This window comes from Camelus dromedarius, chromosome 14 (genome assembly GCF_036321535.1).
Source record: "Camelus dromedarius isolate mCamDro1 chromosome 14, mCamDro1.pat, whole genome shotgun sequence".
In the NCBI taxonomy this organism is placed as follows: Eukaryota; Metazoa; Chordata; class Mammalia; order Artiodactyla; family Camelidae; genus Camelus; species Camelus dromedarius.
In genome coordinates this window covers 70,290,024-70,317,592 of record NC_087449.1, presented here as the reverse complement: position 1 = coordinate 70,317,592, position 27,569 = coordinate 70,290,024, and the positions used below count along the sequence as shown (strand labels likewise).

The window sequence follows — 27,569 nt, the reverse complement described above, 5'->3', positions numbered from 1 at the left end:
AGGACCCGAGGGAAGAACAAGACACCCATCACTGGTGCGACCTGCGCCAGCACAGCAGAGGCACCACGAGTGTTGGTGAGCTGCAGTCAGAACGGAAACGGCTGGCTTCTCAAGGACACAGCACCTCACACCTGTTGCCTGAAGGGAGTTCTGTAAATTACAGGGTATTTGCATAGAGAAGAGAGGACATCTCATTCTGAAGAACATCCTGCGGCTCACAGACGTCACCTAACTTGCTGACAGGGTGAAGGGCCCCCGGCCCCAGGCCCAGACCCCAACTCACACAGATGGCGTTGATGTCGGACTCGTGGCCGGTGAAGGTCTGCCGGCACATCCCTTCTCGCACGTCCCAGAGTTTGGCTGAAGCGTCGCAAGCACCAGAGACAAAGAGTCTGCTGTCCGGAGCGAGAGAAAGGCTCATAACGTCCCCAGTGTGTCCAGTAAACGTGGTCGTCTGCTGGCCGGTCTCGATGTCCCACAGAGCGCTGGAGCAGGAGCAACCAGAGTCATCACGGGACAGACCGCCCTCAAACCACCCGGCCCTGTAAACCTCTGCCCTGCACCCAGGACCAGTCTAGGCTCTGTGACGTGGCTGAGAGCTGTGCAGAGCAAAGTACAGGTGAGGACACGCCCACAGGCCTCACAGTTAACTCTGTCTCTGTCCACTCCAATGCCAGCAAGAGGGGAGCCCGGGTCCGTTTCAAGCAGGGACACTGGGGGGCTGTGCCTCTGTGACCTGTGCGGGTCATGGAGGGCAGCGGGAGGCCCCTGGCTCACGCAGACAGAAGATGCATTCTGTCTGCTGCGGCCAGCTCTGTGACACAGGGGACGACAGGGACAGTGCCAACAACAGTAGCTCAGAGCAAGGCCGAGGTCCCACGGCCCCTCCTTGGACAGGCAGACAGGAGGGCAGCTAGCGCCCGAGGAGGAGAGCTGAGCCCAGCGCCCCATGGCCGTCAGCCCCTGCAGTTACTTGGGGGAGTTGAAGGTGGGACGCCTGAGCCCTGAGCACAGCGGGCGCTGTGTCTGTGAAACTGCTGGCTGCATTTCAGCCTGGCAACCCAAATCCCAGCGGGCAGGGCCTCATTAGGGCCTGCGGACTACAGAAAGCCAGACAGTTCCAGAGTCTGAAAAACATCATTCATAAATGAACACACTTTAAAAAATATGTTCTATCAAAGAAACTCTTCCCAAATTGACAGTCTAGATAGACTAAGTCTTTTGTGAATCTATGCACATGTACAAAAAGGACCACTCATAAAACGGCAACTTGGATAAAGGAGACAGGACCTGGCCCAGGGCAGCCCCGCCCCCCATGTGATGGGGCATCTGAGCCACCACATCATGCCTTAGAAGACCAGGAAACCCGCAGGGACAGTTTAAGTCTAAAATGACTCAACCACCTGACCATTTAAATGACATGCGTTGGTGCCATAAGTGAAAACTCAAAGAGTTTCAGTGATCTTCTCTCTATAAGAAAAGTGAAACTCTAAAAATTAAGTAGTTTGATGTAATTCATGTGAAATTGTGACACCTGCTATTTCTAAGCTGTCACAGCGTCCGCAGTGAGACATGCTCTCCTAAGAGGGGGACCAGGGCACACCCACTCCCCCAAAGGGCTATTAAACGCCACCTGAACAGGCGGGATGTGCAGTGAAAAAGAAAAGCTGGCAGGTCATGCACAGCGGTAGTCTCAGTGTCTATAAACCAGTTCTACCTTGTTCAAAATTGAACTCTGAGCTTTAAACTCGCTAAGAGCATAATGAAGGCACCCATCACCCACTGCCACCCATGTTTCAAGCCTAGTGGCCATTTTAACTGAATTAAGGTGGAGAGTCTGATTTCCAGGTGTCATGCACTCTGGGGCGAGGCGAGCAGCGTGAGAGAGGGCGGCGCCTGGCACTCACCAGGTGGTGTCTCCAGAGCTGGTGACGATCTGATTGTCGTCCAGGAAACGGCAGCAGGACAGGTAACCTGGAAAACAGACCCAGATGACGGCTCCAGCCAGCAAGCCCCGCTCTGGGGTCTCACCAATGGAAAACATGGTGGGAGAGTGACTGAGCTCATGAGTCCTGTGGCCAGGTAAAGAGCAAAGCAGCTGTCAACCGCACCACGGGGCGAGAACCGGGGCCCAGACTCCAGACACAGAGGCCCTCGCAGCATGGCGCCCGTGGCACAGGGAGGGCAGCAAGTTCGGGGAGCGCACACCCTCCTCTGCCCGGCCCCCCAGCACGCCGGGCAGCACTCTGGACCCAGACACATCCGTAAGCAAAAGGGGTGAGCACAGAGAGCAGGCACGTACTGTCCGGGAGGAGGAGGGCAGGGCGGCCCACGGAGGTCTCCCGAGCCTCCCAGGGGCTTGGCCAGAATGGAGGGCGGTCCACGGGCGGTTGTAATGGCAAAAACATCAGTGTGGAAGCAGTTGTGTGGCCACAGCGCATGGGACAGGAGCCCAGCCCCGACTGGCCTTTGGAATGGGGGGGGGGAAGGCCAACAGCTCCACAGCACCTGCCCAGGAGCTCCACTTAGCCAGCCCTGCTCACCATGACCCCTGCTGCCCCCGGCTCAGTGACCCTGGGAATGGCAGGTGCAGGGCAAGCACACCTGGCCCCGGAAGGCCTGGGGCTGCCCGGAACGGTGGGGAGTGGCCCTGACTTGGGCTGGCCGGGCTCCTGCCACGCGTGCCCGTTTCCTGAAGCCTCTCTTCCCAGCCCACGCCAGAGCCACGTGTGATGCTGTGCAAACAAAGAGGAAACCCACTGAAGGGTGTTGATGGGGAAAGGGTAAGCATACAGAGAAAGTAAAACATTTATCTAACAAGTATTACTATACTGCCTCCCATAAAAAACACATCTAGAGATGACAATCTTCAGAACATCAACTGTGTGCCCAGAAAAGGACATGAGGTCAAGTGCTTCCTGGAGGTCATGCCCCGGCCACAGGACCCTGGGCACCATGTGGCCAATGCCCAGCAGGAGAGGAGTGGCCGGGGCCACAGGGTCGTGGACGACAAGCCCCCACTCCGCATGTGCGCACCTCGAGGGGCTCCCCCTAGGGTCCTGAGCTCCCTGCCTGCTGAGTCCCAGCCTGAGGGCCTGACCAACCACAAAACTCACTTCCTGGCACTCTCTCCCCTGTCAGTTTCACCATCCCCTCCAGGAACCAGCCCTGGGCACCTGACCCCATCTGGTGGGTGCCCATCGGACAGGCCCAGGGACTCTCACACCCGCCATCCTAGTGCCAGCCCGTCTGACCTGGGAGCACAGCAAAGACAGGAAGGAGGCTCCCGGAGACCCCAGCCCACAGGCACCTCACAGGACCAACCAGGGCACTCCAGGGTCAACTGCACAAAGAAACATGGCCTCAAAGACGCCCTCTGTGCAGGTGGTGGTCCAGCCACGTGGGCCCCAGGGACCAGAGAGCCAGCACCTGGTGGTGCTGGAGGCTCTTTCGGCCCCGGGTGACCAGCGCCTGTCAGCTGACCACCTGGAAGCGGGGAGGCTACAGGAGACGACTGCATTTACAAAGCCACAGATGGTCCTGGGATTATAACGCCGTTAGGACCCAATGATCCACGACCACGAAGAGGAGGAGCGGGGCGGAGGCGTCACAGGGTTCCTGGGGGACTGGACGGCATAGGCGGTTCGGCTTCTAATTCCTGACTCTTCCGTGACTCTGAGCTCTGAAACACGCACAGCCGGCCTGAGCAGCGCAGGGGGGTTAGGAGCGCTGGCCTCCGAGAGGTTGAAAATCCCCGAGTGACTCAGCTGGCCCTCGGTAATCTTAGCACCTCCGTGTCCTCGGGTTCAGCCAACCGTGGATCGAGCAGTGCTGTATTTAGGGAGAAACGTCCACGTGGAAGTGCACCGATGCAGTTCAGACCCATGCTGCTCAAGGGTCAGCTTTATGTAAGCATTACTTTCAGTTAAACAGAGCCAGGGCTGCTAGCTCATAATCTTACAACTCATTTTTTGGGTCCTTTTGCATTTTGTAAGTTGAGGATAAAAGACAATAACCAGTTAGAGATTATAATTCTTACGAAAACTTTTTTCCTCCCAGAAAGAAAATGTGGAAACCAACTTTCACATTAGGTTAACAGCCAAGTACTGGGTGTCAGCGCTGAGCAGCCTGAGACGGGAGCCCTCGGACACGAACGCCGAGCTGTCCAGCCCGGTGGGCACGGCCGCCAGGCCCGCATGCCACATGTCCCGGGAGGCCGGCAGCGCTCCGTGCGCACGGATGCCAGCAAGGGGCACCCAGCCTCCAGGGCCCTTCTGCCTGGGAGGCAGAAGACGGCTTCAGAATGGGCCCTGAAGTCAGAACCACCTGGGCTCTGTGCTCAACGCAGACACTAACCAGCAGTGAGAGTTCCTGCAGGCTCTCCCCCGAGACCCAGTCTCCCCAGATTAACTGGGGATGGTTCCGGAGAAGGGGCAGAGCTGCCTGTGCATCTATGCTCCCAGTACAGGGTGGCGGGCCACTGCCTCTGTCATCATGGAAGAATGAGCAAACTCCCTGAAGGGACTCTGTGCATGTGTGACCTTGGCTGAAGACCACCGCCCCCCAGGGGCAGGGCTCTGTGCTACAGGGTGGCCGGCCTGGCGGGCTGCTGCCTTTCAAAAGTCTCCAGAGGGGCAGGAAAGAGACCGTGACAGAAGTGGGCACCAAGTGTGGAGGTGCCAGGCCTCACAGAGACCATGGTTAGCAGTGGCAAGGTGGGCTGGGGACAGCCTGGCACAGGGACGACGCTACAATGTCCAGAGGAAGGAGGAGGCCTGAGGGGAGGCAGGGCGCAGGCTCTCAGGGCAAGGACCCCAGTCGGGGCGGGGGGCACTATCAGGAGGTGTCTTGTCCTGAGGATGGAGTGTGTCATCAGGGTGGGACCCTGGTCCCTAGAGGCAGGCACACTTACCTCCTGACTGGGAGCGGCTGTTGACCCAAGAGGGCTGAAATCAAACAGCTCCACTAAAGCAACTCACCCCCAGACAGTGGTGAGGGCCTGGGAGCTCACTCACCTACAAGAACACTACTTACTGCCACAGTGTTTGTACTAACGACCAACTGGGAACGGCCTAAACGGCCAACTACAGAGACAAGTCAGCACGCCGTACAACGGAAGTCTCCTCAGCTCTCAGAAAGACCTTGTAGCTCCAGGTGGGATCACAGGTTAAAGACACAGAAGAAGATAACTGAGAGTTATTTCCCCAAATTCCTCCAGGGAAAGGCACCGGTATTTCAGCCCAGGCACTGTGGAGGGCAGCGGGGCGCCGGGCTGTCCACGAGGCTGCGGTGGCCGCCACTCCCAGGGAGCAAAGTCTGTCCTGCTCTGGGAAGGAAGGAGTTTTCGGCCTACAACTGGAGGAAGAGCTGCCCGCCCCATGCAGAGGTGCACACAGGGGAGGCAGGACACGTTCTCTGAGAAGTTAGGTGAAAAGAGAACGCGGCACCCCGAGGGTCTCAAAGTGAGGAAAACAAGCAACAACTTTATCAGGAGAAAGGAGCCTTACAACACCCCAGAGACAAACATATAAAATGCTGATGTCAAAAGATGAAATCAGATGCAAACAGAAGAGGGCCGGGAGTTTAGTCCATTCACAAGGCTGCGTGGCCTCGTCCTCTCGGCCTCGGAGGTCGGCAGAGCTCACCGCCACCTCAGGATGGTCTGAGGTCTGGACCCAGGTTGGGGTGGATGTGGAACCCACAGTGGTCAAAGGGAGGCCAGCCAGGATGCACGGCAACCCTGGAAAAGGGTTCTGTCTGTTCCGGGGCTGCTTTGCCTGCGAGGTGGAGAGGAGGCTCAGGAGCCGGCGGCAGGGAAGCCGAGGGGCGGGCAGGCGGGCACTCTGTGCGGAGGGCGGCAGGCCCCCAGCCCCGGGCAGTCCGGGAGATTAGTGAGCAGTGGGATCTGAAGTTCCCAGACTGTGACCACAAAACACCTAGAACGGATGTCATGTTAGACTAACTGCCAAAGAACAGGGCGCCAGAGAGCGGCCCAGCTGTACCTCCGGGGGCAGATGGAAGGGACCACTCTCCTGTGCTCGAGTCCGCTGGTGCCTGTCGGAGGAGAGCAGCTCGCAGGCAGTGGGTCCGGCCCACGGGGATTTCATAGGGCTTTCACGTTCAGCCCAGCAGCAGGAACACCTGTCCCAGGAAACACGGCTCCAGCCCCCACAGCGGGTTCCTGAGCAGCGAGGCCACGCGGCCCCTGGGAGGCCCCCAGCTCAACCCTCGGCCACGGCGGCCCCAGAAGGGTAAGCGTGTCTGCACTGCGATGGGAGGGCTGGGAAAGGAGACCTTTAAGAACAAGTGTCCAGCTTTTCTTCACAACTTGCAGAGATCTGCTCTGGGAACAGTCTGCGAGACCGGGCCTGACACTCTCGTCAGAAACGAACACTAGGAAATTACTAATTCCTCAAATGTATACTCTAGTGCCTTAGTGACTATGCTTTCACCAAACCAGCACCCGGACAGCCCCGTTCTCTAAGTAGAACAGTCGCAACAACAACAAAGGCCCCGCGCGGTCTCCGTGGACTCACCCGACTCACCGTCCGGGGCGTCCTTCACTCTGTGAGACACACTTAAAGGCAAGACACCAACAAGACAGAAGGCCGTCTCGTGTCTTCTCTCTCAAGTATTTCCACAGCCTGGGGGCCGACTCTAGAGAAAGAAGCTTCTGTTTGTTCCACACGCGCCCTTCCACTTGAACAGAAAACGGACTGCCGGGGTCTCAGGCCCGAGGCTGACCGCAGGGACCGGTCCCCTCCCACCGACAGACACGGCTGCGCTCAGCTCGCGGAGCCTGCCGAGGAGAGCCAAGACGGGGTCCTGTGCAACTCAGTTTCCAAGATTCTGCAGGAAAAAATCCCAACCATGACTTGACAAAGAGTTCTCGCCTCAAGGCTCAGGCCCAAGGAAGACGCCTGAGGGATGACGCTGCAGTGGTCAGACAGACGCTTGGAAGGTCTGAGACAAGGCAAAGGCGGCACGCCGCCCGCCACGCGGACCCCGCCTGGGCCGAGCTGAGCTGCCGTAAGCTCGTCGGATGTTAACCTGTGCTGACTCGAAGCTAAAAATTAAGTATCATGTCTGAAGAAAGTTACAAAGAGACCAAATGTTTAAAAAAAAACGACACTCAACTCCCAAGAAGAAAAATCTCACACTATATGAAGAAAACAAAATTCCTAGAACATTCCCTCTGACACTAGTTTTATTATTATTTTTGTTTAAGCAAACAGTGTTAAAATTAACTGAAAAGATTTTAATTGAAGACGGAAGTCCCCACCCTGAAGCTGGTCGCAGACAAGACTGACACCCAGAGAGAACACGCGTCAGGCGTGCGCTCGCAGTGCTCCGGGCACGGCGTCGCGTGGAGCGTGCCGTGCCCGTCAGACAGGGTGTGCGCTCGCCAGGCAGTGGCCCATAGGAAGCAGCCGGGAGCGCCGGACGAACTGAAAGGCAAACACCTAAAAGCCCCGCAACAGGCACAAGCTGGGGAGCCCGCGCCTGGAAGGAGGGGAGGCCCTGGGGGCTACTCTCAGGGCGCGCCGCCAGGCGGGAGGCCCCACTGCGATCGCCAGCATGTGGCTGCCCCGAGCCGTCAGCGCTGGGGCCCAACCTCCCTGAATAGCCAGAGCTGGGGGTGAAGGAAGAAAGCCTGGAAAGGAGGCCTCACGGGCCCTGACAGCACGCCCCAAAGTGCCAGCATCGGTCTGAGCCACACGACCTGGCTGCTGCCTGACAGAACCAAGCATCGGCGCTGCCAGAGAACCCAGAGTTTCCGTGGCGCGACATTTACCAAGTCCAGGACGCAATTCAGAATTCTAGCTATCCCGAGAAATAGGAAAATGCCACCCGTATTCAAGAGAGAAGAGCCATCAAGACCAATCTCAAGGGATTAGCCCCTGAAACCGGCAGACAAGAAACTTAAAGGCAGCTCCTAGAGCGCCGTTCACGGGTGTCAAACGCGCTCACGACAAATAGAAAGCCAGGAAACCTCAGCAGAAAAATAAGGACTTTCTTTTTTAAAGCAAACATTCTAGGATTGCAAACCAGAACACGTGACACAAATGGTTTGCTGGGAAGTCCTAACAGTACCCTGGAGGTGACAAAGTCACATGTGCTGGAGGACAGATCTGAAACGAGCAAATGTGAAGAGGCGGGAGACTGAGGAAGAAAGAGCAGAACCACAGGGACCTCAGCGCTGACGTGCGCGCCACTGGAGCACAGAGAGGACGCAGAATGCAGCGCAGGTGTCCAGAATCCCCCAACTTTAGTGAGAGACAAAACTTCAGATTCAAGGTGGTAAAGCACAGTAAGGAAAATTGCTCCAAAGCGTATCAGTCATGCTACTAAGAAACAAAGAAAAATCTCTAAAGTGCTAAAAGGAAAAAAAAAAAAAAGAGAGCCCACTCAGAATTCAGTATGTCCAGCAAAACACTCTTCAAGAATGAAAAAGAGGAGAGTGTAGCTCACTGGTGGAGCGCGTGCTTAGCATGCACGAGGTCCTGGGTTTCATCCCCAGCACCTCCATTAAAAAATAAAAATAAACCCAATTACCTCCCCTGCACCAAAAAAAAAAAAAAAAAAAGGATTCTGAAGGACAACGGACGTGCCACATAAATGAGAAGGCAGAGAATGCACAGCGGGCAGGTCTGCACCGACTGTAAGAAACACCGAAGCAGCTCACCGGGCTGCAGGGCCCCAGAAGGCTCACGGCTCCCGTGACAGACAAGTACTAGAAACGGTAAAGATCCGACTACGCGCAAAAACACTACTCAGATTTCTTCAAGCAGCTAGGAATGTTTAAAGGAGACAAAATAACGTATCGTGGGGGCTTCTAACACATGTAGATGTAACAGCGATGAAACTTCATAAAGAGTGAGGAAGGGCAGAAAACGGGCCTTTAAGGCCCAAGGTTCTTGCATTTTACACAAATGGGTACAGTATTAACTCTGAGTGGACCATGAGAAACTGCAGACGTACGTGGTTATCCCCACATAGAGCACTAAAAGACGATGCAAAGAGGGACCCAAACGCCCTCAGACAGAACTAACACACAACGCTAACAACTCAAGTAACCAGGAAGAAGGCAGGAAAGGAGCGCACGGGGCCGCCTGCGGGGAGGAGGCAGGAGTGGCCTCCACGCCGGCTGAAGGCAGAGGCACCGCACATGGATGAAGAGCCGACTGCGCGCTGCCTGCAAGGAGCTGTTTAGAAACACTAAGCTGAACGAAGTGAGGAGCGAACACACCAAGCAGGCAAGCGCAAGCACAGGAAGGCTGGAGTGGCTATGCTGCCATCAGACAAAGCCCACTTTTCCACAGAGTGTTCTGAGGGAGAAAGGGGCATTTCAGTGTGGCAGGAGGGCCAAGTCATGAGGAAGACATGACTGTCAAAGGTGTACACGCTTCACTGACGGAGCTCAACACATACGAAGCAGAAACTCCCCATGAGTAAAAGGAGGAAAAGATAAACTCATAACCAGAGATGTCAGCATCCCTATCTCAGTAATTTATAGAAATAACAGCAAGATACAGAAGATCGGAGCAGCGTCACAAGTCCTGTGCTAACCGGACACACTGAGAAGCCGCCCAGGCAGCGCACGTCAGACTGGCCCACGAGCAGCATGGCGGCAACCACCGTCCCACCGAAAGCAGGTCTCTGTACGCGTGGAAAAGCTGAAATGGCACAGGGCATGTTCTCTGAACATAACCTACTATTGATTTTTAATTAAATGCTGCTATCTCAGAAAACTTCAGATACTTGAATATTAAGCAATCTGCTTCCAAGTAACCCAAGAATCAAGTCGTCAAAGGGGTATCCAAAATATTCCACACTGAATGATACTACAGCTAAAGCATGCTTAGCGGGCAATTTACAGCTTTCAGTGTTTATATCTGAAAAAGAAGGAAGAAACCCCAGAGCAAGCCGAAGGCAGGAAATGACGCAGGACAGAAATCAATGAACAAGGGAGTCTGTCGCTGAAAGGACAGAGGATACACTCCTAGCGGGCCAGAAGTGAGGCAGCAGCCTGCCCAGCTGGGGTGAAGGGCGCTCCCTCGGCCACGGCGGTCTCTGCTGCACGTGAAGAACGCGAGCCCAGTGGAGGGAACCCCGACCCGGACAGATGGCTGGAGAAGTGAACCACCAGGGCGAGCCCCACTGTTTCAGAAACAGGCCTTTTTGTAACAGCCAGTAACAACTATCACAGGTCACAGGCTGAACACGGCAGGGCGCCACCACCGGGCGCCTGCAGCTGGCTACTTCAGAACTGAGCCTGTGGAGCGCAGGCCGTGTCCTCTGCAACAGGGAGCTAAGGGCACCAAGTATGCCGAGGGACAGTGAGGGCGTACGCGGATGAGCACCCGTGTGTGCACATGGGCACACGTGTGCTTAGATCGGGAAGCCCTGTGGAAAGGCGCTCAGGACTGTCGACAGAACGAAAGACAGGAGTGACCCACGTGCTCAAGAGCCTTGAGAACGGGACGCTACGTGACCCAGACCCAAAGGCTGCTGAATGGTAAACGCGGTCTCTGGTTTCATTTTCAAAGTACTCCGGGCCACGACTGTTGCCAGGCTCGGTAAACGGTCACAGAGGAGGAAGAGGCGAGCACCGGAGCAGACGACCGTGCCGGGCACGTGGCGCGCAGCACCGTGTGTCACCAAGAGAGCGAGTACCTGTGTGTCCAGCCAGCTCACGACTCACACGCACGTTCCCTTCGCGGGTCTTCAGATTGTAAATGGAGCAGATGTTGTCCAGGCCACCGCAGGCCACGTAGTTCCCGGAAGGTGCATACGCACACGTCATGACCCAGGAGGAGCGCAGAGGGATGGCGTGGACCTGAGTGACAGAACATGCGTGAGCAGCTCGCTCAAGTCCAAACATCAGCTGCTGACGCTGTGGCTCTAGTTCTGCCGGCAACTTTCACTGCATGCGAGGGGACAAGACGATGGCCAAAACCAGCCCGACAGTCATGCATACATATGGCCAGTGAGGCAAAGGAGCAGTCCAATCAGAAGCCCGGGCCCTCAGCAACCTCGCCTGGAGGTTTGCCCAAGTCACCACTCAGCCAGGCGGGCTCGCAGGCGATGGCAGAGGGCCACCTGGCCCCGGCTGTGTGCTCTAAGCTGGCAGGGCAGCTATGGAGGCATTTACAAGATAAACCTTCTTTACCAAAGTAACCACACCTGACGTTTCTGTAACTACCCTGCCACACCCCCTCCCCACCGCATCTCAGACCCATCTGTGTCAGCGCTGCAGTCTTCTACCAACATTTGGCATCATCCGGCGAAACACAGCCGCGCTTCCCCTGTCGCGCCCGTTTAGGCCGACGCCAGTTCCTTCCATTCACTGTGATACAACTTCCAATTACCCTTTTAAAGGCTTAAGCGATACTTCAAAGTACAATGCCTTTCAGATTATTTCTTGTAAAAACCAGTACGTAAACAAAAAGCATTTCTGTATTTTGCAACAAAACATGGAATTCCCCAGACTGAGCCCAGCCCTGTGAAGAGATGACAAACCACAGCACAAATGCGCTGGCCCGGCGGGCGCTGGGTCACGTGCCGGCCTGTGTGGCGGCTGCCACCTGACCCCCGTGACTCTGCGCTGAGGACAAGCACACTGCGCCCCCCGCCCCACGCCTCTGTGAGGGAACCCGGGGTCTGAGCGCCCCCCTCTCCCGCACTGGCTTCTCGGGGGCTGAGCAGCCCTACCTTGTTAGTGGTGTAGCTGTCCCAGATGATAAGTTTACCATCCTGCGAGGCGCTGACCAGGAGCCTGGAGGAAAAAGACACAAGCAAACGTCTCAGAACGATAGCAACACAGAAGCTACGGAGGCAGCAGATAAAAACTCGACTTTACTGACTACCTGCATGCCAACATCACATTTGCTTGAGAAAAAGCACACTTACCTGAAGCCAGGAAAAAAAAAAAACCTGTTAGACCTACTCTGAAAGCATGATAAGAAAATGCTCCCACAGGTAACAGTTCAGATTCAAGACTGCTTATCTTCAAGTGCAGACTGGGCCAGTCACCCCCTTGGTCAGGCAGGACAAGCCGACTTCTTAGAACCCTCCTGTTTGGGTCGTCATACATCAGATCTGAGAGCTACAGATCTTTCATGAGCCAAAGATGGTAGAAAACATTTAGTATATAATTTCCTGTTCCATTTGGACACACAGCCTAGATATAAAGAACAAGTAAGTTTTTAGATCTTCAAAATTTAGGGGCCATTTCTCACCAAAAATATGCCATGAAAATTTCCCAGGCTGAACTAAAACTGGAATCCATGTCTCCTGGAAACTTTCCACCTGCTTTGCACAGACACGACAAAGAGCAGGACTGAGGCTGGCCCGGCAGGAGACCCGCGGCGCTGAGGGTGCTTCCCCTGCGGCTCAGCGGCACCAAGCGTGGGGTCTGTGCCGAGAAGGCACTCCTGTCTCTGCCGGACTGAGGGGGGAAACTGCCAACGGAGAGCGTGTCCAGTGGGCAAAGGAATTTCAAGTGAGAGTGAATTCTGGGAACCACAGCTGCTCATAAGATGCCCTGAGGAACTTCCCACAGACTGCTGTTTGCAAGGAATGGCGAGGAGACTCCATGCAGAGTCCCATGCTGAGATATGTCAATATGGTAAATAAGGAGGAACATTTTTAACTTTAAAGATTTTATCAAAACATAGGTTTCAAGCATGGCAGCCAGAAGCATATTTGGCTCTGTGAACCGATCAGCCTGGAGGTAAAACCACCCGAGTTACCCTGACCACTGACACTTCTCATCAAACCCCGCGTTCCGCGCACCCAGCACAGACATCCTCGACAGGGGCTAACAGTGAGTCTGGAAGGAATAAAAACACTTTCAGCACCGCGTTACAAAACCGATCACAGAACTAAACAAAGTGCAGGCCCCAACCCTATTATTCTGTGGGTGCAATTTCTTAAAGGAGCTGGTGGTGCATCTCGGTTCAGTGATGAGCACATCAGGCACTTCAGACACTGCCATGCATCGGAGGGAGAGTCCCTGCCGCTCTCTCTACTTCTGAGCACCGGCTGAACAGAGGATCAGAGCCCGAGTACGGAGCTCACCCCAGGAGTGTCACCTTCAGAAAGGTCTCCCGGTCAGACAGCTTAGTATCTGCTGACTCGTCCAAGGGTTAGCAAAATGCTAAGCTGCCCCTCATCCTCCTGAAGGTGAGAGGCGACACCCTGTAGCCCCGGCCAGGCGACTGCTGGAGATGGGCTCACGCTGCCCCTCGGCCTTCAGCCAATCACAGCCCGCTACTGCGAGGCCCCGCCTGCCAGAACGCAGGGGCAAGGGCCCGGGCACTGAAAACAGAGGTCAGGCAGAGGTCCAGACCCAACCTCCCCAGGTCTTCATCACTCAGGAGGGAGGGCCGGGCTCCCAAGCCGAGTCGGCTCAGCTGTGTGTCACTCTCGATTCTAACAAGACTTCGGCGGACTTCAGAGAAGGGAGAAAAATTTAACATTAATTCAAGTGACTGAAAGACTCTCCAGTGTTATAAGCAGTAGGCTTGAAGTTTAGCAGTGGATTGCAGCGCCCTGATGAGCGCATCATGAACGTACACAGACCAAGTACGGACACACGCACGCACGGAGACCTCCCCGCGGCATCTCCTGCAGAGCGGGAAGACAGACTGCCAAGCGGTGCACTGGTCTGAGAGCAGCCAGAAGTCACACACACACAGTAAAATAACTAACGCTCATAAATTACAGCTGTAAGTCATGAAAAAAAGTACACTAACCTCTGTTTATAAAGCAGGAAACAGAAAGATGACTTAAGCAAAATGTACATCCCAAATCAAAAAAACATATTTTCTACTTTAAAGAGGCAAAAATTGACCTCTCCAGAAAACATGGCTCTCTAGAAAAAACAATTCCTGAAGGGCTCGTCCCCCTAGGCATCATTCTGGTTTTCTGGGCTGACAGCTGTAAAGCAGAGCCCCCACAGGAGGGCGCACAAGACAAGAGCAGCTGTAAACTGGTGCCACTACCGACCACCCTGTCCGAGGAGGAGACAAAGCCGGCACCTTCGTCTCCCACTGCGCCCCTTCTTGCAGGGGCTGCTCACTCACACCTCCGCACCTGCTCCTCCGGCCACGGGCCCTCCTGGCGCAGCTTGTGGTGGAACCGCATGAACACAAAAGCCCGCGTGGTGATCAGTGCTGCCCGCCTCCTGCCCCGCCCTGTCCTCATTGCCCCGGCTCTGGCCGCACACCTGCCTTCGTTCCCCGAGCACGGCTCTCAGTCCCTGGCCAGGGCGCAGTGATGCGTCAGCGCCCTGGCGCGGAGACCGCTGCCGCCGGGAGTGCACCCCTGGAGGGGGCTCGCGTCGGCCTGGCTGTAGCACTGTCTGCCCGGTGTCCTCGCATCGGGTCGGGGGGCTCCCACAGGTGGAGGGAAACCCCGAAGGTAAGACACCGCCTGGCCATCGTCTACTTCTGATTATACAGTCTAAGGTGGATCGACGAGCGAGGGCGTTTTTTTCTTTCTTTTTCCTTTTTTATTCTTTTTGATTACTGTCGTCATTAAAACGACCTAAGTCAGCTCTCATGTGCATCAGGAACTATCTGGGAGGCTGTACAGAACAAACTGAAGATTGAATCTCTTGTCCTGTAGCTGTTTATACTCAACGCAGAGTTTCAACAACGAAGAGGAAATACGAAGCAGAAAATTCCTCTCTGACAAACATGAAGAAAAAAGCTACTGAAAGGAAGGCACCTGCAGGCTCACGTGAGATGTTTGAAGGAACACGTTACAGTCACGGAGTCGCACAGCATCAAACTTAATTCTCCGGGCGGAAGAGCAGAAGAGAAGGAATTTAAAGCCGCAGCCTCTAAAAGAACAAGAGCGGCGGAGGCTTCGCTTCAGCGCCGCCGCAGGTCGCGAGGGAAGGGGGAGGCGGGAGGGCGGGCCAGAGATGAGCCGGCCGCAGGACAGAGTTCTGAGTAGGGGCAGAGCTTCAGGTGGGGCCGGCAGCCGGGAGGTGTGGCCCCTCGAGAACCAGCAGCAGGCTTGCGCACGGACGCGGGACACACGAGCCGCGATCCCCGGCTCAGCTCAGCCCCAGCACCACATGGAGGAGGTCATGGTCCCAGAACCAGGGCATCAGGACCACAAGAGGGTAGGGCCAAAAAGCCACGAGTAACAGGCTGGAAGGAGGAGGGGCCACGGCACAGAGAGGCTTGGTCGCTTCCCCAGGGTCACACAAGCACTGAGCAGGGGGGCAGGGAGGAAGCGCAGAGCTGGCGCAATAGTGGAGCAGATGCGACAGTGCGCGAGCAGCCCAGGTGAGCGGATGCGCTCACAGACGGGCACCTGGGCGCTCACCTGGCCGGCTCAGGTACCCGCATCTCTGCCTAACTGTCTCTGAACAGATCACAGCAGATGAGTTCAGGTTACTGTTCCCCAGAAAAGCAGAACAATCCCTGCGTGCGTTGTGCGCGGTGGCCTGCTCAGCCCACACACCTGGAATCCGTGCCCCAGTGCATGGCATAGATCTTGGCCAGGTGCCCCCTCAGCGTCCGCCGGGTTCGCATCTGGATTCTTCCCACAGGGTCAATGTTGTTTGTGATCTTAAAAATAAAAGTTACCGCAAGTCAAGGTTCTGTGATGACTGGTCTCACCCGAAGGCTGAAACCTCCTCTCCTCTACCCACCCCCACCCCACCCGGCGGCACCACTGCCCGGGTCCTGCTGGTCACCCGGGCCTCTCTGCCGTGACTCCTCCTCTTCACCCAGGCCTCTGCCTTCCCTTCGGGGTTCTCAGCGAGGCCGCCTCTCTCCCTGGCCACCAGGACCCCATCCCCGCCCCGCCCCAGCGCACAGCACCCGGCGCCGGCCCAGAGCTGTTCTCCCTTGTCCCCCTTCCTCCCACTCACTGGTCACTGCAGCCCAGCTCCTCCTGCCCCTCCAGCGTAGAGAGCGGCCCTTCCCCCAGACTGCAGCCTGGTCAGCCACATCACAACGTGATACACGGCCCTGCCTGGGACCAGTCACAGCCACCAGGCTGCACATCAAGCTGGACAGCAGTGGCCCTGACTCTGTGCTGCTGCTGCTTACGGTGCAAATCTGCAGGTGCAAAGCTGTTCACTGCAGCCCTGACCTCTGCAATTAAAGGCTTGAGAGAAACTGACCTCACCTAAAAACCACTACTTCCTACACTGAGCACGGCGGCACTCGTGAATGAAAACACGGGGGCAGCGGTCTCACCCCGCCGCGGGCGAGGAGAGCTGTAGCGGTTTGCTCCAGAGCATCCAAGGGGAGGCGGCACGGCACGACCTCTGCGTCTTACCTGGGAGAGAGTTGCATCTGCACATGCTTTCCTGGCGTCCTAAGAGAGGAGAGACAGGGCAGGTCAGTCATGTCTCAGACACAGGTACCTGGTCCGCACCCTCTGCCGGGCGTCGGAAGCAAAGGCAGAGGGTGGCCGGCTCTTCCCCGCTCCGACCCCCAGAGAACACTGCAGAGAACCAGCAACACCCAGGTATGCTCCCAGCCTACAGACCGCCCGTCTGCCCAGCACAGCGCCCCCATGAGCCCAGAGCCAGTGCCGCCTCCCCACCCAGACTTGCACACGGGTCTTGCTCTGTCTGCCCAACAGCCAGGAGCTGTGGGGCCCACAGGAAAAACGTCTGGAAAGCACTCAACGGCCGCCCCAAAGAACTTTTCTCCTAGAGCATGTTAACTAAGGACTTGTCTCCAAGCCAACCACTAGGGCAGACCTCCAAGTAAGAGAGCAAAGGACCGGAGACAGGACACCACGCGCAGGGAAGACTTCACGGCTGCTCATCTTGCTGTTTGTCTTCTTATCTGTAGAGTGACCTCGTGAAGTGACCTTAAAGCTAAAGAAGCCATTCTCACTGCTCTTAAGTGATCGAAGTTACACATCTCAAATTAGCATAAATACGTAAAAGCAAGTAGAAAGCCATACGTGATGAAGGAAGATGAGACAACAGCTTTAAAAGGGTCAAAATTTGAGTGGAGAAGTAATTTTAAGGGAAATTATGACAATTTCTAATAAGAAAAGTGTTTCCGCCACATGGTCTCTGACCACCTGCTTTGAAAATGGCACCTCGCAGGCCCCTGGGGCGCTCAGGCGCGAGGCGCCCCACGCGGCCCTCTAGGTCCAGACCCAGACGGCCTCACTGCTTGTTATTCTTATTTCATGAAGATGGTGGGAACATCCGCCAACCCAGAAGTGGAAAAACATTCAAATGTAATACTGCTATTACAGTGTACCAGATCCTAGATTCCAAATTCAACTTTAATTATCCTAGTAGAAGTCACTGTGCCTAGTCAATCACACAATTAAAAAACAAAGAATTACATAACCAAGCACTTCTATGCCGGCACCTACACTGGGGTCAAGAGAAGGTGGGGGCCCAGAGCAGCAGGCCCTCCGCCAGCAACGCGTAAGTTCAGCGTGGACGCAGGACTTGTTTCCGAATGCCATTCTTCCTGACACTACATACGGCTTCTAATTTTAAAAAAGAGGAACGGGAAAAATTTAAACGGAAAAACTAAACCACAACTCTGAAGCAGCCTCACCCCATTCGTGCCCAGAGGTCAGAATGGGTTTCACAACGCCCGCGGCGACACAACATATAACAGAGAGAGAACATTTTCAAACCTAAACACAGGAACTCCAACTTGCTCCGCTTCAGCCAGCGAGCACCTGCGGAAGGGAGGTCAGCGCCACCTCAGGCGGCGGCTCCCCTCCCAGTCCCGCGGGGGGGCCTCCAAGGAGACAGCCTCTGTGTGGCCCAGTAGAGACCGACCTTCAGCGCCTCTCGGGTGAACCCACAGAGCGGCCTGCTGGGGCGCTAACAGGGCGGGACTGGTCTGGGGCTTCTGCGCTGTCCGTGCTAGGGGAGGTCACTGAGCACAGCAGGTCCCCTTTCTTCCTTTAACCAGAGGACCACCTCCAGGCCAGTCATCAGCCCGCTCGCGTCCTGTCTGGATGCCCGTCCAACACAGGGCAGCACAGCGAGGCCTCATCCCACGCGGGCCATGCTGGCAGCAGTATCGCACACACGTGTGCTGGCCTCTAGCACCCCGGCTCCGCTGGGTCGCAGGGCTCATCCTGACCACCCGCGGGGGCTGCGCCGTCGCTCCGGACAGTGTCGGCGCCGGCGTGTTTGTGGTGTCTCCCCTCACCCACCAGTAGCCCATGTGCTCAGGATACGCCGTGTTCAATCGGCATCCCTTCAAGAGCCCATGCTTCCTCATGAACAGTCAGAAGTAGGGTGAGACGGTCCTCTGGGGTCTCTCAGCTTGAAAACCAGTTAACGGCGGGCAGCCCCCCAGAGCCACCTACCACCTCTCGTCTGACCTCCTGCGCCCTGCGCTCTTTAACAAGCAAGCACCCCTGGGCGGTCAGCAAAGAAGGACGCTCTTGCCCTTCTTTAAAGAAAGGCTTCCTGTCCCTACACCCAAAGGTGCAACGGACTCAAATGGCCTGGGGCCCTGTGCGCATGGTGCGCAAGGTGGCCTGGCCGCCCTGCTCGTGAGGGCCCGACGGGGGGCCAGGGCCACGTGAGACGCAGTGAGTGTGGGCAGAGGTGCGTGGGCACAGGCAAGACCCCGCGCTGCCAAGACTCAGTAACAAGGAGGGGAAAATAATACATGTATTTCTTAATTATACACTGAAATGGTGATCTTTAAGATATCTTGGTTTAGATATGGTTCTTAAAAATTATTTCTACTGTTTCTTTGTACATTTGTAAGTTCCAAATGTGGTTCACACGACAGCCCTGCCCCTAGGACGCCTGCTGGAGCTTTAAAAGAAACGGGTCTAAAAAACGAAGAGAGGAAACACTGATTTTCAGCCTTTTCCCCCCAAATTTGGATTTTTTTTAACCTCTGCCATACAGACTTTCCTCATTTGCTATGAACAGATCTGAATCCACTATTTATGAACAACTTATAAATGACAATTTACTGTTGTCAGAAAAGCAAAATTCTGACATCTATATTCTGGAGTGTGGCTGGACATATTAAACAAATCTGATCGGAGCAAACCATTAAAAACAGTCTTCCTTGTTTTTATTGAGCTATATCGTATCTTAAATGTCAAGATTTGAAAGTCCTACAGTAAAAGGGTGTTTTCTGTTTCCTACAGATCTCAGATGACTCCATTATCTTTTCTCAAGTTCCAGAAAAATTTGGCTAAAATGATGCTGATCTTTCTTTCTCTCCAATTTCCACTAAACTTTCTCAACATGTAACAGGTCCTCTAAAAGGAAACAATCAGGCTCCACGCTTACAGGGAGCTCAGAAAAACAAACTCTTGTTTAGACACGTATTGAAAAGTAATGCTCTGGAGGACGGCTAAGCCTTACAGGCAGAAACAAAACCCTCAGAGAGAAAGCTCCTTCACCCACCCAACGGACACAAATCTAAACATACTGAGGATATTTTTTCTGACAAGCCCACCTCCTTCTCTCACTCTTCATATCAACAGCATGAGAGCAGAAACATCTGCTTGTATTAAATGCTTCTGCAGAGAACAGTCATTGGCGGCACCGCCCCACGAAGCTGGAGCAGCGGAGGGAGGACTCCCAGACCACCGCGCAGCCCTCTCCAACAGTCCCCGGGCCCCGCGAGGCACCGGGTGGACTCAGCCCCAGACCAGGACGGAATATGCATGCCGTCTCCCTGCAGGACACACGGCTGTGCTCATCCTCAGTCAGACGTGTGTGCTCCGTCTAGCAGCTCTGACAGTCGTAACCACCCTAGGAAACATCTCTTTTCAAAATTAAGAACGAATCAGGCACACCCAAAATTCCTCTTATTGTTGTTGTTAACGCTCTGATTTTTAAACAAGTTTCCTGCCCTCAACTTAACAGTCATGGTGGGGGAGGCAGGGACCATACTCTACACAGTGACCAACAGAATGTCATAAAGCTAATTCCAAGGTTAAGAAAAAAGGAACAGAAGCACCTCTATAAATTCTACGCAAACATTTTATGTATATTAGAACACAAATGCACTAGAAAACAAAACCCTGACAGGAATACGCCAGGCCAAACGTCTATAGACCTGCAGCTGGCACACCCTGGGCCAGACAGGGTTCAGCTTCAACCCCAGACACTGGGAACAGCTGTGCTGTAACCCATCTTCCCCACAGCTGGTAACGCACCACCCGAAATCCAAACGACTGTAAGACCACACACACGGGGCTACGTACTCTGATTTGGTTTTTAAGCTGCTCGGCCTCCTGCCGTAACTGGTCAAGTTCACTCATCTTCTGCTCTCAGTGCTCCTTGATGTCACCTCAAAGAATCTGAGATCTGAAAGAAACACAGGCATGAAACAATTAATAATCAATAACTGAGAAATGTAATGAAGCAGGTGAGAAAAGGAAGCTGAAGTTGTGAGGGCTACGGTTTCACTACAAATCAGAGCCCTTTTCTTCAGTAGTCACCGGAATGTATAGTGCCCACCAAGGGCCGGTTAACAAAATCTCAGTACGATCACACACTAGCTTTGTGTAACGGCGACATCTAACAGACTACTCAAAAGACAGCGGTGGGCTGAGAGAGGAAAACTGTGGGAGAGCTCTGGGTCCCGCTGTAAACTCAGAAACCTAAGACTGACGTGTACAAGCCAGGGCCAGTGAGTGAGTTTAGGAAACGGGGTACAGTGGCAACCCAGAAGCCACATCACCAGCACCTCAAAACCACATCAATGATCCTGAACCCACGACTGCCCAGATGATGTCAGAATGTCCACACAGCGATTCCAGAAGGGCTCAGTGTGGTGTCCAGCAGGCCTCGGACTCAGGGACAAAGTGCTCTCCCACCAAAATGGGCCCTGGGACCCGAGAAGACTCAGAACCGCCGCCGGTCCTCACAGGCCCAGCCACAGGCCGAGCACAGCAGCCCTGCCCCACTCCTGGCCCTGCCCACACCCATCAGACAGAGCTGAAGTCAGAGTCAAAACAAAACGGTCCTGTTAAACCAGAGACTCATCTTCCCAATGGAATGTCCTAACTAGGGGCTGCATCTCCGACCAAGTCGGCTGTTAAGTCGGTCATAAATATGGCCGACGGATCACGAAGCTGAAGATATAATTACCAACATCTTGTAATCACTTAAGAACACAATTAGCTCCCACATGCAAGCGCAGCGCATGCAAGGGCCTCCTTTCCTAAGCAAATACAGAGGGAGATTTTTCCATCACTGATTTTGTGTAGAAGTCACAGGGTTAGTATAATATATGCCAGATATTTAATTAACAGTAGTTGTTTATTTTTTTGAGACTGAAACACACCTCGGGCACACGGGTCTGCCACTACGGCATTCAGGAAGGCAATCACAGTGACACCGTTTCAGAAATATTTCTGATCGAAACAGCTGTTTCTAAAGGCATTACTTTAAGTGGATGTCGGAAACAGGGGGAAGCCTCGCTAATGCAGAATCTCTGGGCCTCGGCGAAGTTGGATGTGGGAGAGGCCACACCGCGGAATTTCTATCCCGTGTGGTCAGTCACCATTTCCACATACTAACTCCCAGGACTGCAGCTGGTGACTATTAACGTGTGAGATGACAACACCACCGGGAGAACACGAATCACTTTACAGCAGACAGAGGGCTGTGAGGACGCGCTCCCTGACCACTCACGTGGGGCAGTTCTGGCCCAGTCACACTGCCTGTCCCACGTTCCTGTCCGTTAAGAAGCGACTTCATTCAGTTCTTCCAAAATCAACACGAAGAAAAGTAACAGCTGATGTCGTTGGCCACACTGAGTTACACTGAATCACACTGCTCGCTTCGCCCAGCAGACACTCAGACTTAGCTTAAAAGCCAAGCCAGTCTTTAAAGCAAGGGCAAAACCAACAAATTCCTAGGATCCAGGTCAGCAGGAAGTGCCTTCTGAGATGCTACAGGGTCTTTAGATAAAGACTCAAATTCCAGTGTGAGGTGGGATAGCTCCAGAGATCTTCAAGTATTTCTTTTAATTAGATGTTCTTTTTTACATATTATAAAAGAATACATAAATGTAATCACCAGCCATCCTGTTTCAAACTAGAGAAATTAATTTACTGAAAGCCTAAGTACCTTGAAGATGAGAAGCTCCAGCTGTTACGTCACAAGTTTCAGAAGCCATCCTGACACCTGCCACTTTGACCTCCATCACAAGCAGAGAGAGCAGCACCAGACCCACTTCTCCGCCGTCACCGAGCAGCACAAACGGTCCCCCTGCCTTCTGCCACAGCCCCTGTGCTGTGTCCACGCCTGAGCCCCAACTAGGGGCTCAGAACCCTTGCTTGTCAGCTTTTAAGAAAAAGGGCGCTCGTACTCGACCACCAAGAAACACGAATGTCCTGAAAGAGCCCGTCTGGCCTGCAACAACCTGGCACTCAGGGCTTCATTCTGTTGTGTGCGCGTTCAGTGGGGGTGCTGTGGGCTGAGTCAGGGCCCCACGCTCGCTAAGCCTGTGATCTGCCACTGAGCTATTCCCACCTCACCCTGAAATTTTTAAAACATGCCCTTCTTTATTCTTCACGTCAAAGGTGTATTTTCTAAAGTCTAACCTGGAAAAGAAGCTGTCTGTAGGCGGATTCTCGCTGATGAAAGGCCACCGGGCTCTCCAGCGCGCCTGCCTCTCTGATGCCTGGTGGGCACAGGGGCTCACTCTCAAGTGGCCCCGTCCAGGACCACCTCGATGTGGCGCACCCACATCCACGGAAGGACCACCTCCTTCACCTGAGCGCAGGGACCCTGGACTGGCCTCTGGAGGAGCCTGGAGGGACCACATGGCCCCACTCTCAAAGAAGGCCACGCAGCCAATGCTCCCCAAAGAGAAGTCGGCACCCCACGGACAGCAAGGAGCAGGCCTGCTCAAACACACAGCCGAACTGACGGGAGGCAAAAACTCTCCAATCCCCACAAACTAGAGGTCCCTTCCGAAGCTCCTCCGTGAAGACACAGTGACTGAGACACACGAGGCACAGACACTGCGTAAGTGATGCCGCTCTTCCCTCCGTGCGTATGAGGACAAACATTCACGCTAAGGTAAGCAAGCCTTTTTCTATACACCAGAAAAATCTTAATGGTTTTTTCTGGAGAAATTTTGGAGGAATAGTGGGGCAGCTTTCATTTTTCACATTGTCTTATATATATATTTTTTCCTTTTTCCAAAAAAGTTAACAGGTTATCTGGGCCCTGAGAAGCAGCATTCACAATTTTTCCTCCACACTTTTCAGTGTTTTCTTTTTAGCTAGCTAATATTAACCTTTTACTGGATGAACTATTAAATAGCACTAAGAACAATAATGAAGGTAGAACAAAAATCTGGAAAAAATGGTCATCATGTGTTAAATGAAAAACAAATTTGTGTGTAATTATTTTAGCTATTTTAGAAGAACAGTAACAAAAATACCGAGTTAAAAAAAAAAGACATTTAATAAGACTAACAGCATTTCTGTTAGAATTATTGGTCGTATTTTTGTTTTCATTTTCCAAACACTGGAAATGCAGTATATATTCCCCTCTGATAATAAAAATAAAGGCACATTTTAGAAGTCTTACTTACATGAAGTCTCTTCTGCTTTTCTCTTCACCACTCTTAGTCCCCAGAGCCCCTGCAAGCCCCACCATCAGGTTTACATGGCCGGGTCCCTCCTCTCCCCCAGTGCCAAAGCCTCGGCTAAGCCGCGGCCACGCTGACTCAGCGCCCGGACCGCCTAATCCACTAAGACAGGGCGCCGAGGGGCTCACGTCGTCCGGCATGACCCACATCTGCCACAGCTTTCACTTGGAACATCTGTTTTGGAAATACGTCTCAGAAATTTAAGGAACTTGAAAGCAAGTATGTAAGGTGATCTGTTCCTACGCATACTCGTAAGTCAAGGTGTTGACATAACTTTTTACTTAGGTATTTCACACCTGCGGTACTAGCCATCACTTCATGACCAACAGGGGACACGTCCCTCTAACCAAGGCCCCTGCCCCAGCGCGCCAGGATTCACACAGTCACTAACAGGGACACCCAGGTGGAAGTTCATTCACGACAAAATGGAGTGACTGTATCAAAATATAGTAATTTCAAGTTCTGGTTCTGCCACACACAAGGAATCTGACTTCCACCAACTTACTGCACAGTGGGAATGGTGCTGCCCACACCACAGGCCGAGATGCAGATGAACCAGACAACTGGAAAGGGCTCCCTAAGCCGCTCAGTGACTGGAGCACAAAGTGCACCTTCAGTGGAGCACCCCTCCCCACAGACAGACACAGAGACACAGACACACACACACAGAGACACACACACACAGACACACACACAGAGACACAGACACACAGAGACACACACACACAGACACTGACACACACAGAGACACACACACACACACAGAGACAGACACAGATACACACACACACAGAGACAGACACAGACACACACACACGCAGACACAGAGACACACACACACAGACACACACAGAGACACACACACAGAGACACACACAGACACACACACACACACACAGACACAGATACACACACACACAGACACACACAGAGACACACACACAGAGACAGACACACAGAGACACACACACAGACACACACACACACAGACACAGATACACACACACAGACACAGACACACACACACACACACACAGAGACAGACACAGATACACACACACACAGAGACAAAGACACACACACACACGGCCCCTGGCCCCAGGCTCCCACGCTGTGCTGAACTTTTCACGTAAAAACCAGCCCCACTGAGCATCCAGTGCCTCGTGTGGCAGGAGGCTCCTACCTGCTCATCCACACCAGTACCACACCTCACCTCCAAGACGAAGCAGCATTTTGAGAGGGGGAAGTTTGCATGAGGAGTTTAAATCAATTTCGTCACCTTTTTCTATTTTTTTCTTTCACTCCCAAATCCAAGTTAACCTCCAAAGTTAAGACACTGCAACTCCAAGGGGCAACAGAAGGCAGCCCCGCCCCTTCTTCCAGGACACAGACTGTGTGGACGGTGCTGGAAGCACCTGGGGCATCCCCGGTGGGTAATGGGTGTCACTGCAGAAGCCTGGACAGTGGACAGTCCATCCACATGGCTCACCCAGTTGTCCCTGTCATTCAGATGGATGCTGACATATTAAAGAATAAAATGACTGTCTGAAATTCACTTTAAAACAAGGAGGGAAAGGGGTGAGGGCATATAAAAAGCCAGACTGACATGAGCTGAAACTGCTTTAGATTGGCGATGGAGCTCCCTGTAACTTCTAATGTACTTCAATTTTCCACTGTTTTTTTTTTTAATGTTAAGAAACAGTGGATTTTGATTTAAAATCCCAATGTAGACTTTTTAGAGAAAATCAGGAAGATCTGAGTATGGTCTGGGGATCTGATGACATGAAGGAGCTGCTGTTCTTTCCTCTGGTGTCACGAGGAGACTAAAGCCTTAAACTGCCAGAAATGCTTCTGACTCATGAGAGAAGTGAATGATTTGGGGACTCTGATAGGAAGGAGGGAGATTAAACAGAACTAGCAGAATTCTGCAAATGCTGGAGCTGGATGATTACATAAAATTCTGCTTTTAATCTATGTTTGAACATTCTCTTCATAAATTTTTTAAAAGGTCATTATTTCTTGGTATTGTTTGACAACATGACTAGCGTGTATAAAATCTGTTATGTATCTCTTGGTTTAAAAATACGGGAACACAGGTGTCCCACGAGCAGATGGTGTGTGTCTGACGTAGAGACCCTGTCACTTCAGCTGGCAGCTTGTGAGAGTCAATCCCAGGAATCCCCAAATTTGTCTCATCAACTAAATGGTTAACTTTGGAGGCTCATATATCCATGTTTCAAATGTGATAAAAATTAAGTTTTGGTGAAACATCACATCGGCTTCTAAGAAGCAGCAGGCAGAATACTCAATGAAATACAAAGCAAACCATGACAAGTTTTCATATGAGCGACCAGACGGTAATGGAGACTCAGACAGGAAAGCTAATTACGTACTAAACTCTCATCTGGTTCTAGACTAAAGGATCCAGCAAATGTTTACACGTGCTTTGAAAACTGCCGCGTGTGTTGCATTTTCTTAGGATGCAGTGATTTACATACTCTGCCCCCAACATCTAAGATATCTCATGAGATTTTCCTATTTCTCGACTTTCTGAGGCCCATTTTAAAAGAAAACTCACAGCCTCTCAGCTCAGTGGTTCACGACTAGATAACGCACATATAAGAGGCTTTTCACGTTCTTCATTTGTGGACCGAGCGGCATGATCTCCTCAATTTACTGTTTAACCCCCAACGTGAGCATGTCTCCTGAAGCATCAGAACAATGTAAAACAATTAATCATCCTCCCCTGAAGCAAATTCATATGATAATCATGTATCGGTTCCATAAGCAGAGAAAGAAGAGACAACACGATCTATGCATAAAAGTAAATTTACCTATTGGCCGCCACAAGGCCCCAGCTAAGGGAAGAGTCTCACTTCACTTTACTACCTTTCAGACACAAAGTTTCTTGCACTTCTCAAATCACAACAAAACCTACACAGATAATTCATAAAGTCACTGACAGCCAAATGCCACTTACACTCAAACTGAACTTCTGGGAACCTGAGGTGTCCTTTTAGGAAACCCAGACATCCTGGCAGCGGGACAGCCCCCTACGTAGTACCAGGTCGCCAACCTATCTGCTGCCCTGTGAATGGCTCCCACACCACACCAGCACGTGCCTCCCTGATTCCCCAAGACCCACGCCAGTCCTCAAGGGACAGAAGAGTCACAACAGGGCCAAACGTGCCCACAGGGAGCTCCTGTCTAAGAAAAATAAACCCCGTACCTGGGAACAGCAGGAACGTGCTCCAGCTCCACGGACAGACTGCAGAGCACTCAGCCTGTCTTACGACACGCAAAGTAAAACAAACCCTGCCTGCGAGACACCTCCACCCTCCCTGCACAAGACGGCCTGATCAGGCGGGCAGCCACATCGCGACTGCAGAATCTGCAGTTACTGGCTCAGACCCGGAACTCAGAGGCACCATTCAGTTTTACCTGCACACGCAAGCTACAGACCGCTGCTCTGCAATGCCACACCTGGAAATCACTGAAGAATTTACATTTCAGAACACATCAAAGTAAACCTGATAGAGAAGTATATGCTACTGAAAGCTTGTAATAGTTCCAAACATCCTGGTACTGCACCAAGTAACTCAGAACTCAGACTTATTTTATTTAAGCCATAATATAAATACTATTTTGTGCCTGTTAAGAAAAATTCTCGAACTACAAGGGAATTTGAAACTCAGTTCACCTCACACTTCTAGCTAACAAAGCACCAGATGGAGGAGGAGGAGGAGGAGGAGGAGACCCTCGGAGGCCTCTCAGCCCCTGGTGCTGACAGCACAGGCAGCCCAAGCCAGGCATGGCCGCAGGGGGTAGGGGGGGCCGGAGGGTCTCCCTGACCGCACGCTGCCGGCTGCTACCACAGGCCCTCACGCAGCCTCCGGCCTACGAGCCCCAGGAAGCGTACGAGGCTCGTGTGCGCCTGGAACTTAGAGGGATGCTCAT

General features: G+C 53.2%; 1 protein-coding gene across 4 annotated transcripts in view; it reads right to left on the bottom strand.

Annotated features, from left to right (window-relative positions):
* GNB1 (G protein subunit beta 1) overlaps window positions 1-27,569 on the bottom strand; it is a 64,965-nt gene that overhangs the window by 2,292 nt on the left and 35,104 nt on the right. For all 4 annotated transcript variants that reach the window (XM_031463832.2, XM_031463831.2, XM_031463833.2 and 1 more), the window contains 7 exons: window positions 20,206-20,308; window positions 16,309-16,347; window positions 15,484-15,590; window positions 11,716-11,779; window positions 10,678-10,840; window positions 1,908-1,974; window positions 284-485 (listed from right to left, as the gene is read on the bottom strand). In XM_031463832.2, coding sequence (XP_031319692.1) covers window positions 284-485; window positions 1,908-1,974; window positions 10,678-10,840; window positions 11,716-11,779; window positions 15,484-15,590; window positions 16,309-16,347; window positions 20,206-20,262 — 699 coding nt within the window. In that variant the 5' untranslated portion in view covers window positions 20,263-20,308. The remainder of the gene's footprint in view (window positions 1-283; window positions 486-1,907; window positions 1,975-10,677; window positions 10,841-11,715; window positions 11,780-15,483; window positions 15,591-16,308; window positions 16,348-20,205; window positions 20,309-27,569) is intronic.